A 16124-nucleotide genomic window follows, 5' to 3' on the forward strand; every position below is an offset into this window, starting at 1 on the left:
AGGTCCATCATCATCATCATCTTCACCGCGTGGATCATATCTTGAGTTTGACCACCTTGTTCACCCCCTTGATCAATGCCATGAGCTTGATCGTCACCATGAACTCGACTTTGATCTTGGCTTTGTTGAGAGCTTGGCGGTTCAACTCTTATTGATGGTGGTGGATCATTGTTGTCATTTTCTTCTGGAGGTTGAGCTTCAACTTCATGCAGTCTCACTTCACCCAAGCCCATCCTCATGATTGATTGGCTTGGTGGTTCTTCATCATCTACAAGGTCTTTATCAACTTGCTCTACTTGAGAACCATTGGATTCATCAAAAGTCACATCTACCGTGATCTCAACACAATCGGTGGTTTTGTTGAAACCACAATAGGCGTGTTCGTTAGTACCATAACTAAGTAGAAAACCTTCATCAACCTTTGGTGCAAACTTTGAGCTTCTGGCTTTCTTATTTAGAATAAAATATTTCCTCCCAAAAACTCTAAAGTAGTGCACCTTGGGCTCGTTACCGGTGATTATTTCATACGGTGTCTTGCCCAAGTACTTGTGGAGGTAGAGGCGGTTGATGGTATGGTAAGCGTTGTTGATTTTTTTGACTCAAAAGATATCTGGGGTCTTGTACTCATCAAGCATGGTTCTTGTGGCTTCAATCAATGTTTGATTCTTCCTCTCCACAATGTTGTTTTGTTGAGGTGTGCATGGAGTGGAGAACTCATGCTTGATTCCCTCTTCATCAAAAAATCTTCAACATTGGTGTGGCGAAATTATGAGCCATTGTCACTTCTTATTTTCTTAATCTTCAACTCATATTCATTTTGAACTCTTCTTATGAATTTCTTGATTATACCTTGAGCTGCACTTTTCTCTTGCAAAAAGAATACCCAAGTGAAACGGGAAAAATCATCAACAATAATAAGACCGTATTTGTTACCGCCAATGCTAATGTAAGCAATGGGTCCAAATAAATCCATGTGCAGAAGATTCAATAGTCTTGACATAGTCATGATGTTCTTGGCAGGGTGTGGAGCACCCACTTGCTTTCCGGCTTGACATGCGCTACATACCCTATCTTTCTCAAAGACAACATTTATTAGTCCTAGGATGTGATCACCTTTTTGAAGTTTGGCCAAGTTCCTGATCCCAACATTTGCTAGTCGGCGATGCCAAAGCCAACCCAAGTTAGTTTTCGCCACTAAACAAGTCTTAGGCTCAATTCTATCCGTTGTGAAATCAACAAGATAGAGTTTGCCCTTCAAGCGACCTGTAAAAGCAATAGAGGAATCCTCCCTTTTAAAAATGGTCACACCCTCAATAGTAAAGAGACAATTATAGCTCTTCTCACAAAGTTGTGAGACGGACAACAAATTGTATCCTAAAGATTCAACTAAATAAACATTAGAGAGAGAGTTGTTATTTTACATAGCAATGTTACCCATTCCGATTACATCCCCTTTGCTATTGTCACCATAGACAATGCTTTCTTTAGGTGTATCATTATGCTCCAGGGATGAAAACATGTCTTTCTCCCTAGTCATATGATTTGAACATACACTATCAAGCAACCATGAAGTTCCACCGGAGGAGTAGGCCTACAAAACAAGTTAAGCTTGGAATTAGGTACCCAAAAAGATTTGGATCCTTGTTGGTTACACGGATATATCTTTGGAACCCACACACTCCTAAAGATAGCCTTTTTCGTGTAGGCACCAACATATTTGACCACTATTTTACCATTGTGGTCTATTGTAACCATGTAGTCGGTGGTGTAGTTTGATGAGGGCTTATGTGCAACCACCTTGTCCTTTGACCTATTCATAGACTTTTCCATGACATTTGACTTGGTGGATGCATTGGCCATTGGCTGACTTGAGTTGTGTTGGTCTTTGTCTTGCCATGTGCCATGTCATCAAGTCACCAAGGTTTGCACCCTTGTTGAACATGATGACTTCCTTACCGTTCAACACCTTCCAATCACTTACCTTGCTCCCCTTGTAGTGTCCAAGCCCGTCCATGTTCCTAGGATGCCTCCCATCCTTATACTTGATCTTAGGCTCGGGCTTGGTATTGCCTTCATACCCTTGTGTGACTAACATGTTCAACCTCTTTATTTGAGCATCCCTTGCTTTGATTGATTCCTCCAGCTTGGCAATGTTAGTAACACAAACATTCACATCAATTTTATAGCATCTTGTACAACCTTCACTAGTGGAGGCATTGGAGTCAAGATTTTCCTTGGTATTGGCTTTGGAGCTTTCCCAAATAGCACCATAGTTAATTTCAAGGTCTTTATACTTGACCGTCAAGTATGAGAAGCTTTCTTGAAGTTCACTATGAGTGGCCTTTAGAGAAGCTAGAGATTCATTTTCCAAAGTAAGCTCCTTTGATATCCTCTCATGTGAATCATTTGCTAGAGACAAGTCAATAGCTAATTTTTCACCCTTAGCTTTTTCCTCGGCTAGAAACTTCTCTAAGCCAAGGTTTGTCTCCTTTTCGAGGATGAGCAAGTCCTCTTGCCTATTGAGAGACTCCTTCTTTTTCTCCAATTTATCCAAAAGCTTTTTAATTTGTTTATATCCTTTCTTACAAAATTCTTTTATCATGTTTGCTTTAAGCTTTTTTTCCTCATCATCTAATTCATTTTGAACATTACTAGATATGGAGGAGGAGATGGATGAGGAGGATGAGGTATTTAGTACCTTGGTCCCCTTTGCCATGAGATAAAAAGGAGTGTCATCTTCATTGTTGGAGGTGTTGTTGAAGAGTCTAGTTGGTGTAGTGGGTTTGAGTATGGCTAAAGTTGTCATGCACTCCTTGTTGGCTTCTTCATCACTAGAATCCTACTCTTGACCAACATGAGCTTGACCTTGATATTTCTTCTTGTAGTCCTTGCTCTTGTCCTTGAACCTCTTCTCCTCCATTTCCTTCTTTTTCTTGTGAGGACAATCGGCAATGAAGTGACCAACTTTCTTGCGCTCATAGCATCTTCTTTGTGACGTCTTCTTTCTATCATCACCATTTTTCTTGAAAGCCTTCTTCTTCAAAAATTTCTTGTAGTTTCTAATAGCAAATGCAGTCTCTTCATCGGTGCTTCCCTCTTCACTTGAGTCTTCCTTCTTTGACTTGAGAGCTTTGGGACATGACTCAATCATGGTACTAGAGCTAGTATTGAGGGCCAAACTCTTGTTCATCCTCATGCTAAGAGATTTTGCCACATCTCTCTCAACCAATTCTTGATGCAATATTTCACCAAGAAGTTGATTGGGAGTCTTTGTCTTGAAGCTTGGATCTCTTCTAATCATGGTAGCAAGAGTACGATTTCTTGGGGTGAACGCTCTAAGCATATTCTTTGTGACCTTGTGATCATCCCAATCCGTGCTTCCAAGAATTCTAATGTCCGATACAAGGAGCATTAGTCTATCAAACATTTGTGTCATGGTTTCTTCCTCAAGCATGATGAAATACTCTAGCTCTCCGTGAATCAAGTCTATCTTTCCTTCTCTTACTTGATCGGTCCCCTCATGTGCCTCCTTTAGTGTGTCCCAAATTACCTTGGCAATTTCAATGGAACGAACCTTGTTGAACTCTTGAGCACATAGAGAACCGGTGATGACTCTTACAGCTTGAGCATTGCGGAAGTAGTCTTGAGCTTGCTCGGCCATTGGTATTCCATTCTTGGGCGGAGTCACACCTACAACCACAACTTCCCAAATAGAGGGTTGAAGCCCGTAGAGATGCATTTTCATATCATAAGCCCACTTGGGATAATCCGTGCCATCAAAGTAAGGGGGTTTTCCCAAGTGAACGGATTGAAATTGAGAGGAAGGATATTGAGATGATGGAGGCGGGTAGTTAGAAGGAACTTGATGATATCCGAAGAATGGATGCTTGTCACTTTCTTCCTTGATCCTCTTCTTCATCAACTTGATTGCTTTCTTCTCGATCTTGGCCTTCATCTTTTCTTTTCTTCTTTTCTTGGCCTCCAAGTCCTCACCCTCAAGTTCATCGCTTGAGCTTGAGTCGTCACTTGAGCTTGCCACATGAACGGAGGGTGGTCGACTCCTTGATAATTGACTAAAGGGGTCAACGTTGCTAGCTCCAAGGCTTGTAGTTGCACCAACAACGGTAGCGGCAGCGACTCGAGCGACGGCTTCTTCCGTGGTGGTAAGTCCATCCACATTATGAGACATCTCCAATCCCTTAGCGGTTAAGCCTTAATCAAGAGATTAGACTCTGGTACCAATTGAAAGGATCTTGGCCTAGAAGGGGATGAATAGGCTCACTTCAAATTTTTCATGAAAAAACTTTGCAACGGTATTAGATATGACGAAACTTCCGACGCTGTGCCGGAACTTATGATGGATCGGAACTTCCGGTATAGGATCGAAACTTTCGATAATATAAAGTGAGTTGAACGAAATTCAAAATGCAACCTAAATCTACCAATTCTATTTGAATCAAAATAGTGTAAATGAAGTGTAGGGACTACTGCAAGATAAGCAAGGAAGTACACAAATTTATAGATTGGCCCAAAATAAGCTTCTAGGTCAAAAAGAAATCGAAGAACACAACAAGCACAAGAGATAAGGATTTGTTTACCGAAGTCCACTTCCACAAAGAGAGCTACGTCTCCGTTGAGGAGCTCACAAAGAGCCGAGTCCACACTAACCCTTTACATCCCTCAATCAACCACAAAGGAGGATTGAGTCACTTACTATGAATCCACGAAGGATAGGTAATACAAATGTTCCCGGGCGCACCACACAAAGAGGGCGCTCAAACGGGCGACGCTTAGCCATCAAGAAGCAAGCTTCAAGAGTAACAAACGTGAATCAAAGCCAAGGATGCTTGGAGTACTCTTGAGATGAACAAGTTGAACCTCACACTCAAAACCTCAAGTCTCACACCCTCATTCTTGCTCTCACCCAAACCCTAGCTCAAACTCTCAAAGATTTAGCTCAAAGGGGAGAGGGGAGGGAGTATTCAATGCTCAAAGAGGTGTTCTTGCTTGGGTAGGTCAGCAGCAATGAATAGGGGGCTGAGGGGGTATTTATACCCAAGCCTCCAAAACTAGCCATTACAGTACATTTATGTACCTGTCGGAACTTCCAACACAGGATCGGAACTTCCGATGGAATTAAGTCAAATGGCAGAGGACCACTATCGGGAGTTTCAACAAACATCCGATGGTTAATTACTAGAACTTCTGATGGAGTGTTGGAACTTCTGATACTTTCAAAATAAATCCGCAAAGGACCCCAGTCAGGAGTTTCTAAATACTTCCGACTGGTGTCGAAACTTCCGACGCCCCATCGGAACTTCCGACACTCATAATAAAACTGAGGTAAAGGATGTGCAAGTGAGTGAATTGTGTCTCTCAATGGGTGGTTAGCATCATTAATTGAGCACTTTAGCATCTTCAAGCTATCCATCCGCGTCCCCTTTAATAGTACGGTGTTCCTATACTCAAATTCAAAATTAGAAATTATGAACGAGTCTTCTTTTAAGCTCAACACCATTCTTTCTTTGAAGTTAGGGGTTTCCTGAGATTCCTTTCATACACCTTTGCACTTCTTTAGAATTAAAACCTGTTAATCACTTGATAAAATTATTAGTCCCCTAACCATGCATGTCATCAACACCAAAACCCACTTAGAGGGCCAAATGGACTTTCAATCTATGAACTTCATATATTATGTGACATGTCTTATCTGTTGTGTGGGATCTATCATTTGGTTATTGTTATGCTGAGTTGTGACATGCATGTCTTATCTATTGGTTTATATATGACATTTATTTTTGTGAGCTATGGTTTATATTTTTGTGAACTTGTTTCCTAACATAGTCACATGACTGGCTTTGAGTTTGCAAAAGGCATAAGGACAGATAAAACAAGATCCATTGCCTAAGTGTTCTGCTGTGGGATTTCCATGGTGCATTCATGCATCAAGGATTTATGGTGGCTATGAACCACCATTTCTTTGGACGGGCCACGTCATCACCTGCCTCTAAAAATCATTTTCGGGAGTGGGTGATACTACACCCACCCTTAGAAATGGGGGTTATTTCCCGAGGCGGGTGAAGGGGTGACCCGCTCCTGAAAATGGTGATTTCCTAGGGCGGGTCACCCCATCGCCCGCCCTTGGAAATAGCCCCCATTTCCAGGGATGGGTCATTTCGTGACCTGCCCCTGCAAATGGTTCTCCAGGGCAGGTCATATGCTAGAGTAACGCCTCCATTTTGTTGGTGCGGGTGGCAATTTCACCCGCTCCTAGAAAAATGAGGCGCCCCTACAAATCATTTTTGTAGTAGTGATAATTCTTTATAGCACAAGAAAAACAAAGCACAGTGCAAATCTTTATAAACCGACCAATGCCATGTGAGACAATATGAATAGTTACTGAGGTTGATTGAACTCAATGATGCTAGTTTGCAATCAAATTTAAACACCACATTTACACAAGATTGCAAAAGGAAAATGCCCAGTTGAAGCATTAATATTGATATGAGATCACATTTATAAGTACTCCCCCATACCAAATTACTATTCAATTTAGTTTTTCTAGATATATAACTTTTACTATGTATCTAGATATAGCATATATCTAGGTGTATATCAAAAACTATGTAAATAGAAAAGTCAAAATGAATAGTAATTTGGGACGGAAGAAGTACCATGGTATGTCGAGTAATCAAGAGAAGTTCGGTTGGATAGGTTGACAGAACCATGAGGGGATGATTAGGCTCCCATGATATACACTCATCCAGTCTTGCAATTGAGTCTGAACATGGATCATGATGGACATGTGCGAGTTTGGGAGAATCTGCTTCGGTTGAATCGCATTGTTCTTGTAAAAAAGCGTTGTGTGCATCCAAAGGAGTAATGTCCTCATCACTTAAAGCTTAATGTTTTTTTTCTCAAGGGGTGCATACAACTCGAAGAAAACAAGTCTGCGTTTTTCGATCGGATATTCTCACAACCATAGGAAGTTTAGTACAAATACGTCGGGGTGCTCTATTATTTAGAATATTCCATTTTTTTTTCCAACAAAGGTTGTAGTGCCATCCAGAATGTCATATCCATTAAAGAGAAAATAGGTTTCCGTACTGTATCATTATAACACACTATATGAATACTTTTTCTTTTTCTATGGGACACTATTTCTATACTTGTTACTAACTGCATTTCGTATAATCAAATGCACATGTTAAAAACAACACATACAATGGAAACTAAAGCACCACAGTCTTTAATTGCATTGCAAGGAAGATGGTCACCTAGGCTTCTTGCCAGCCAGATAAGCAAGCAAGGTTACACGCCAAATTAACATCCCAACGATGTCATTTTTTTTTCACCAGCCGTCTTGCCTTTTCACTTAGATATAGCTTACATATATTCTGTTATACGCAAATATATGATGATAGCTACATCTGATGACCAATGTTTTAACCGACACCTTTAAACACCTTGTCTAGCTACTTATAAAACGCCCCGTTTTGTTGCCTAATCTTGCTTTATCTTTGCTCAGGAACCAAAGACATGTAGTTACTATATGTGTTAAAAATGGCAAGGAGTTGCAACAACCGGGGTACAAGTGTCAAAGAAATTAAGAGACCTGCAACTGTACTTCTTCAGATTTGTAGCATACACGTACTCAGCTGTACAAATTAGTGTTTGGTCAGTTGTACTTTTACTGGAACTGGTAGCTAGAAGAAAACAGAAGGCAGTTAGTGTGTAATCTGAACCTGAGGTTAGATAGAAAGTCTTTGGACGTTGTATGTTCATAGTCAAATGCTCGACATGACTGCACACTGTTTTCCTTTAAAAAAAGATGCAAAATAAAATTTTGATAGGTATTTTGTATGAAATGGATTGAAGTAATTAAGATGATAAATGGTGGTAATAAGATGGACACTTGCGTGCTTTGCCTTGTTAGATTGTTGTGTATATTCTGAAGATAACGTACAATCATGTCTCCGGAGTATGACTAACAGAGTAATTTTTTTTTTGCTTTCTCAGCAGCAAACACTTTGAGGAAGCGATAAGCAGTACTTGTAAGAATGAAATGCAAAATAAAAGTACAGTATCAAACTATAGCTTAGGTTAATCTTTACTGAGGTAACAACATTTGGTTTAGAAGTCACAATTTAAATACAGGAGGAATTCATCTATATCATGCCCTAATGGGCATGAACATAAAACCGGAAGTAGTAGGTTGTAGGTCCATGCATGTTTAGTTTTCTGGAGTCCATGCATGAGTTTTGCTGCAAATTTAAAATCTGAACTCAGTGGATCTGATGACCAACACATCATAAGACAGACAAGCGAGAAATGTAGTAGACTAGGTAATAAATACACTTTAAGGAATTAACCATGTGTCTTGAACCTTATTTGATCGATCGATCGATCAGCACATGATCACAATGCCCTAATAAACCATTAACGATGATGCTCTATCCCTGCTGCATACTTATCCTGAACTACTGCTTCCAATTTAATTAAATTAGTGACGATGCCCTAACAAACAACACCGATCAATACACTTGATTGATCACCGATTGGTCCTTAAAGAACTCAATTTAATTACGAGGAAACGCCGACGCCGAGGAAGTCGATGAAGGGCACGTCCTTCCTCTTCAGCGCCTCATCGCCGCCTTCGCTGGCATGGTAATCCTTCTGGCCGTGCACGTGCTCATGGTGGCCATGGCGGCCGATATCCATGGTCAGAGCTTCTCTTGGAGAGGAGAAGGTGATGGAGACAGGCGGCGCCGCCTGCCTGCCGCTGTAGCTGTACCTCGCCGCCTCGAAGCTCGCCCCCAGAAAGCTCTTACTGCCAGTAGCTGTGCCAAAGCTCTTGAACAGTGAAGTAGGACGAGCAGCCGGCGGCGAGCTGAACATGCCACCGCCGCCCCCGAGCTTGGAGAAGCCGAAGCAGAGCGATGAGCTCGCCGCCGGCGTGCCGGCGCCGAAGGGGTACGCCGAGGACGGCGAGGAGGAGGTTGCGGCCCTGGCAAGGAGCCTAGAGCGCTCGCGGCTGCGGCGCGCCATGACGACGTGCCAGTGGTTCTTGACGGCGTTGTCGGTGCGGCCGGGGAAGAGGCGGGCGATGAGGGCCCACTTGTTGCCGTGGACGCGGTGGGCGTTGAGCAGCCGCTCCTCCTCCTCCTCCGTGAAGGGCCGCTTGTTGATCCGGGGGTCCAGCTGGTTGAACCACCGGAGCCGGCAGCTCTTGCCTTGACAAACATCGATTATATCCACGCAAATTAGTATGAAAAATTTCTGATTAAATTGACATGTCAGGAAATCATCTGAAATTAACCGTCAATAGTTTAGGATTGACAGAATTAAAAGAGAGAGGGAACAGAATAATTGCAAGCTTGGCATCAGAGGTGAGTGAAATTTTCCAGTGGGTGTAGGTGATCCACTCTTGACACAGGCACTTGTGCATGGGTCATATGAGCCAACGGTGCTTGCATGTTGAATTTATTTTTTAATTCTACAGAAACATACTTGATCTTTTCCTTGGTTTATACATATATTTAACTTTCTTGAAAAAAATTGAGGTTAATTTTGAATTAGATGTGGGGAGGAATAAAGATGCTTGGTATAAAAATGGTCAAAATTGAGGGAAAAAATGTCCCGTATGTACATATATAGGTGGTCAAAATTCTACCATACATGTTACTCTTAGATTCTTAATCCATCTCCGATTAAATATATTGTAGTATCTCGTTATACTAATGTTCTTTAACTAGATGAAATATAAGAACAACTCAGAACTGCTCATCACACGAACTTTTTATTCTATTATTATCTCCAGGGATATCTCCTCAAATTAACTAACAAAAACTCAATTAGCTAGCTCACACAAGATTCATGTTCAAATCATCTAGGTGCCTGGCTTGCTTGATGTGTTCAGATTCAAGCATGTGCTTCAACAAATTATTTCCCCAATAAAACTAATAACACACACGCATGTTATCAAATCTTTTCCCCAAAAAATAACACATATAATCAAGTCAATTTTCATCCCCCAAATCAAAGAAATATGAACAAAAATTAACCCAAATATCTGAATAATATCATCAATCAGGCTGATCCATGGCTGGATCCAAGGATTCATAGGATCCCGGACACAAAATCAACACATGCACGAAATCCTTATGGTGGAGGTGGAGCAACTTCTTTCCTTAAAAAAGAATGCAAGGTAGGAGAACAAACACAGAAAACAGCCGTTCAAAGAACCCAACCAACCTGATCTCCCCTCCAGCTTCTCAGCAATGGAGTTCCAGTTCTGCGGCCCGTACTTGTCGACGAGCTGCCTCAGCTTCTCGTCCTCCCCAGGCCGCCAGTGGCCTCTCGGACATGATGACGACTTGGTGCCATCCGATGTGTTCGTCGTCGACGAGGATGGCATCTCTGCCACGAACAAGAAACGTGATGCCTGGCTAGCGAGCTTCGATGTTAACTTCGATGAGCAAGACGAGAACAGTTGTGTATGATTGAGTTAGCTATTGTCTACAGACTAGTCAAAGCTAGGGTGTATAAGAGATAAGAGGGATAGATGAGAGAGCTAATGTGCGAGAGAGAAGGCCAGGGTGTTTGCCCATATATACTTGTACACACATTGGTTGAGATAGCCTCTAGGGCTTTGATGAAAGGTCCCTTTAGTTTAGTTTTACACGTCAAGAGGGCTGTGGCATGCTTATGCAATAATGTGTCAACATGTCATCGCTCTCTTTCACCAACTTGTCTCTGCTGTTTGGCTATTTGCCAAAGACCACTCTTCTCACAGCTCTCATCAAACACAAACCTATCCCCGGTTACCAGCTTTATATTGTACTTCTTGTCTAACTTCCCTAACAATATTCTCCTCAATGAAAGATTTTTTTTAGAAAATGGATAAAAATCGAGCCTCGGCAATGAAAGATACCATCAGTATTTTAAATAGCGCTTGGATCCTATCTAGTTGTCAAATAATGTTGTATGTGTTGATTACGCTGTTATACATTACAGATATGATACAGTAAGAAACCTAAATGGGCCATGGTCATGTGTAACTAGCCTTAATGATACAGTACAGATATGTTGTATACAGATGTTGCCAATATAGAGAAAATACAAGACTTTCGATTGGTGCGATTAATTTGTATCTTGAATCAAAGTTGACATTACATGGTTATTTAAGTAGTTCAAGAAATAATTTTGTCATGGCTCGGACAACCAGAGGCCAAATCCAGTGTGCACACCTTTCTTAATATACAAGGCAAGCCTATAATTTGTTCCTTATTTTTTGTTTCTTTGGTTGCATATTATTGTATCTTACATTAACTTCATGACATCCCTGTTTATTATGGTCTACTAGTCAAACATGATTCAGATCCTGTTAGAAAAATTACATGAAACAAATTCGGTAGGAGAAAAGTTGTTAAGGTCAACATTTCAGTTCACCCCCAAAAGGCAAACCGTTCTAGCTCTGCCATTACAACCATTCACAAAAACAGCAAGCCTAGTAATGACTACTGAGCTAGCATTCACGAAAGGTGGTTGGTTGCATCCTGACCAGATGCCCCAGATTAGCAGTCTCGGAGCATGGGATGCTATGCAGAAGGGGATGCATTCAAGAATCCATGTTGCTCACAGTTCATTGTGTATGGCAGATATGAAGTAACACATGCAACATGATGGCTTGATACTTTGTAGTGAGCCTGTGTCCTGCAGAAAGATGTGTGCTGGTCCACAATATATGCTAAGATTGACATACACTTGTAATTATCAGAAAAGGAAGTGCTGGAAGTTGGAACTAGTTACCAAATTAATTTCTTCGAGTATTTTTGCTAAGAAATGCTAGTATGTGTCAGACTCTCAGCTTAACTACCTACATATTCACATTATGAAAAAGATTTTGAATGTTTGTAACAAAAGTAAAACTACAAAAGCATTTGAGGCATACTCTCTGAATCAGTATTCCGATTTTACTTCATTGAAATGTGGTGGAGGTTTGGTGAGCAGCTTTACATCCAAACAATTATTGGATGCATATTTCATTAAATCATATACTTTGAAGCGATAGTAGAGTTCTGCGCCCAGGGGCGGATCCAGGGCTCGGGCTGCCCGGGCTGCAGCCCGGGGCGAGACCATGGAGTCCCTTTAACCTATGTACTGTTTAGCCTAACAAAATGAGGTTTAGGAGACAAAATTAGATTATTTTAGGTGTGATTCAACAGCTCAGCCCGGGGTGCAGCCCCGTTCTGGATCCGCCCCTATCTGCGCCTGAATAACACCACTGTAGACAGTACAAATATTTTCTGTGCCTGAATAGTTTGTACGAATTTAAACTGTGGTACATGTCTCAAAACTAGAATTTTTTGGACAGCTATACCACGCACCTACACTTCAGCATCTTGGATAGCTCATGCCTACCCGGCATATTCTCATATGTGAATTGTTCCTTTGGCTGTTATCAAAGCAGTTGCCACATGAGATGTGGTACGGTGCTGACGTGGATTGCCCTAGCTTGCCATGCTAACCGGTGTTACATGTAAGAAGCTTTTAAGCGCATGTTAGTATATCAAGTGGACCCAGTCCATTAATATTGGACCACACCAACAGCGAGATGCAGTGAAGCGTATGTGAGTATATGTCAATATATGGGCCTTTGGTTTTCATGTTTGGTCCAAGCTAGTAACCGAACTGTTGATGCATAACACAATGCATAATTTGGTGAAAGTTGTCCTAACACATAGTGTTCTGATAATATTTTGTATGTAAACTATTTTTTTGAATTTAACTCAAAAGATAAATGTATTATGGTTCAGGCATATAACTTGCTACATTCATGTTGTAATTTGAGCAGAATCAATATGTTTTTCAGGATATCTGAAATTTGCAAAGTGTACATATATCTAGAGGGCACTAACAATGTGCAAAAAAAATTTATGAGGGCACTAAGTACGTAACTGACTGTTTAATGTGAAGTATGTAACCCCTTAAATCTGCATATCCAAAGTATATATCCCAAATTGTTCGACATTATTTCCGTTGTCCAAGATGGATGGTAAGTGGTTGATTGCACCCAACTACTCAACCATACTCCCAAAAATAACTAACCTCATAACTCTTAGTTCTGGTGAGGAAATGCAATTTTATAGAAACGAAAATAGAAAGCTAACTAACTCAAAAGTAATGGACCATGGCCAAAATTTGTTCAGTAATACAAGTACACAGGGTCCCAACACGATAGAGAATGTTTGTACCAGAAAAGCAAGCGATGGTGTGGAAATTTATTTGATACAATAACTAAACAGGCATCCTATAGATCAGAGCAGTACATCTAAAGTACAAACATCTTCAGATCTTTTTGTAATATTGAGTAAGATATAATTGATGACATATTAATCTTAGTCGAAATATAAATCATCAATGATTATTTTATTGGCAATCTATCACGTTTTGATTTTTTAGAGGTTTGACATTCATACCTAAACATTGGGTTCAAGCAATGAAGTAATTGCACTTAGCATATGCAGCATTATAGATATAGCAGCTTCTCTAAATTTTCAAGTCAAAGTAGTTTCACCTGTGAGATAATGATGTTGAAAAGTTAACAAGACATGTTAACAAAGACTTGTATAAGGCTTTAGGTCCTTAATTCCGTTCAAGAAAACATGACAATGCCCTTGCAACGGCTGGCAATATATAATCCATAATCTAGTACCTAATCTTGGTTAGCTTGTCAGTCTGACTTGGCATGCGCCAAGGATGGAGCTTTAGCTTGTTGCTTTGGAATTGATTCAGTTTCCAGAAAGCTTTGTTAACTAACAAAAGGTGTTGTCGAGCTCACGAAGAAAGAAAGCTATGTTGTCACAAGATCAATGAAGTGTTGCATAAGTTTTTGGCTGCTAAAAGATTGCGAGCTTTGACAAATTAAGATGTGATAATTGAAGAGCTTAGCATCTATTATTAGTAAACTCATAGTTGCATCACCCATGTTTGATCTGATTAAGCTTAGTTTCCTTGTGAAGGCTTCTGTGCATTTAGCCGTCTGCAAAGCCGATGGCCTAGGTAGTCCTAATACTAATTAACAACAAAAATACAATATATGCATATATAAGAATTGTATATGTATGTTATACTGGTTAGAATAAATTCAACATTTGGAGTTCTATACATAATAGCTGAAATGTTACTTCTTAATTTTCTGCCGTAACAGAATGTTATCCTTCCTGTAAAGAAAACAAAATTACTAGATCTACCATTGATCCATACACAATAATGTAAGATATCCTAAATTTAGAAAACTAGCATCAATAACGTTACTGCCCAATTTTCTGATTGTTAAACGGTTTCTTGACTCAGCCGGAGGGAATTATTAAATAGTAAAAACATGCACTCAGGCATGGGATGTGATGTAAGAATGAGAAACAACACGCACAATCCAATTGGTACATGTTCAAAAGCAATGGAAGATTGTTCAGCATTGAGAACGACTCACAACCAATCACCGTAAGAGAGGGGAACAACAAGAAAACGAACTCATCAAAGTACATGCTTTCATATTCATCCTTAACAATCTAAGGCATAAATTACTTGATGCCAAAACTACCTAAGATATTAGGATACACATTTAAAAAATCATTAAGAGATGTATTGAAAACATGCTTATATATGATTCACGGAATGGATGCATGGTGAATTACAGTTTTCCATCAGTGTGAATCTGCGGTCATGTAAAGTTGGCTTCCTAATTCATGCATGTAACAATCGAGTCCATTAGACTGATGAATTTGATCAATCAGATTATGTAGCTTGCTATCCTAGGTTGGAAAAACAACACTAAACAAATCGATATCTTGTGTTTTATATTTACTCATGGCTGACCAGAACAGGTCAGCTGTAGACTGCATGCAGTGCAGCACATTCACCTCTGAAACAACCTCTTTTTTGCTGCACGTGCTCGTTAAAAATCTATGGTCAGATGAGTCAAATAACGAGCACAAACATCAACCAGAATTGATCACCAAGCAGACTGGGCTGGGATCTAGATCTACTACACTTTTGTGTAATTTTATTATCAGAAAAGCATTGTAATATAAACACTAATTTAATTTCTATACCACTGGTACTATCAGTTATTTACTGACTACAGTAGAGTATAATATGACCCAAGAGTATCTACAGAAGTATACACAGGCATGAGCCATACATGCTTATGGTTTGGTGACACAGGATCAGGTAGAACAATATTTGTCCTATAAAATAGTAGTTTCATTCGATTCATTCACATTGGCAGTAGCATCTTGCATTGGTGTGGACGCGGACAACACGGCAGAGGGAATTGCTTGCGTAGATTGGATCAGCTTTGACAAAATCTCATTTAGTTTATCTGCTTCTAATGGAAGTAGTTAAGCCTTGTTAGACCGCAAGTCGTTGTTGAGACTTCAGAGTCAATGTTCCAAAAACAAATTTTCAATTCTTTTGTCTCGAGGAAGAATACCAGTTCACCAACACTACCCAAATATAGAGCCTGAAATCATTTACCCGATATTATATACGTAATTCTTACCATATGGTATGCAGGTAAAAACTAGTGGTAATTGAATTGAGACTCAAAAGTGACCAAGTCAGACCTAACCTTTGCAAGGGAACACACGAACACAAAAGGTAGTTGATCATCTGGTTGAACAAGGTTGGACAAAGCCAGTCGTGTTTGCTCAGGACAATCGACTTGATCCAACCACCACACCTCTCTCACACACTGCAAAAGACACACAAACACACACGTGCGTGGGGCCGGACGGCCGGTCGGCCCTGAACTTCGAACGTCAGACAAGCTGCTCGTCTTCTCGGTTCAGATCTGTGCAAGGGACCAGACTACAGCATGCATGAGTCCAAGACCTTTATCTTCTTGTAAAACTTGGTTGCTGAATTTTTCTTCTATCTCTTCTGATGTTATAGTATGAAAAACTTTGGGTAGCAAAATATTAAGGTTTGACTATTACAGCATATGGCTGTGTAAGGGTTGGATTTACCGCTATTAAAACTACTGTAGGGTAGGAACAGAGATTGTGTGTTACCGTCGACCTTTTACGGCCCAGCATTTTCAAATCAAAATACAAATTTGT

The 16124-nt window shown here is 40.3% G+C and overlaps 1 protein-coding gene across 1 annotated transcript; it reads right to left on the bottom strand.

The window, feature by feature from the left end:
• Positions 1-8312: 8312 nt before the first annotated feature.
• Positions 8313-10763, bottom strand: LOC117833554 (uncharacterized). The gene is made up of 2 exons (XM_034713102.2): positions 10255-10763; positions 8313-9233 (listed from the first exon to the last, which is right to left on the bottom strand). The coding sequence occupies exons 1-2, from the start codon at positions 10415-10417 to the stop codon at positions 8584-8586; spliced, it is 813 nt and encodes a 270-aa protein (XP_034568993.1). The 5' UTR covers positions 10418-10763; the 3' UTR covers positions 8313-8583.
• Between the last annotated feature and the right edge of the window lie 5361 nt (positions 10764-16124).

Source organism: Setaria viridis, chromosome 8 (assembly GCF_005286985.2).
Source record: "Setaria viridis chromosome 8, Setaria_viridis_v4.0, whole genome shotgun sequence".
Lineage (NCBI taxonomy): Eukaryota > Viridiplantae > Streptophyta > Magnoliopsida > Poales > Poaceae > Setaria > Setaria viridis.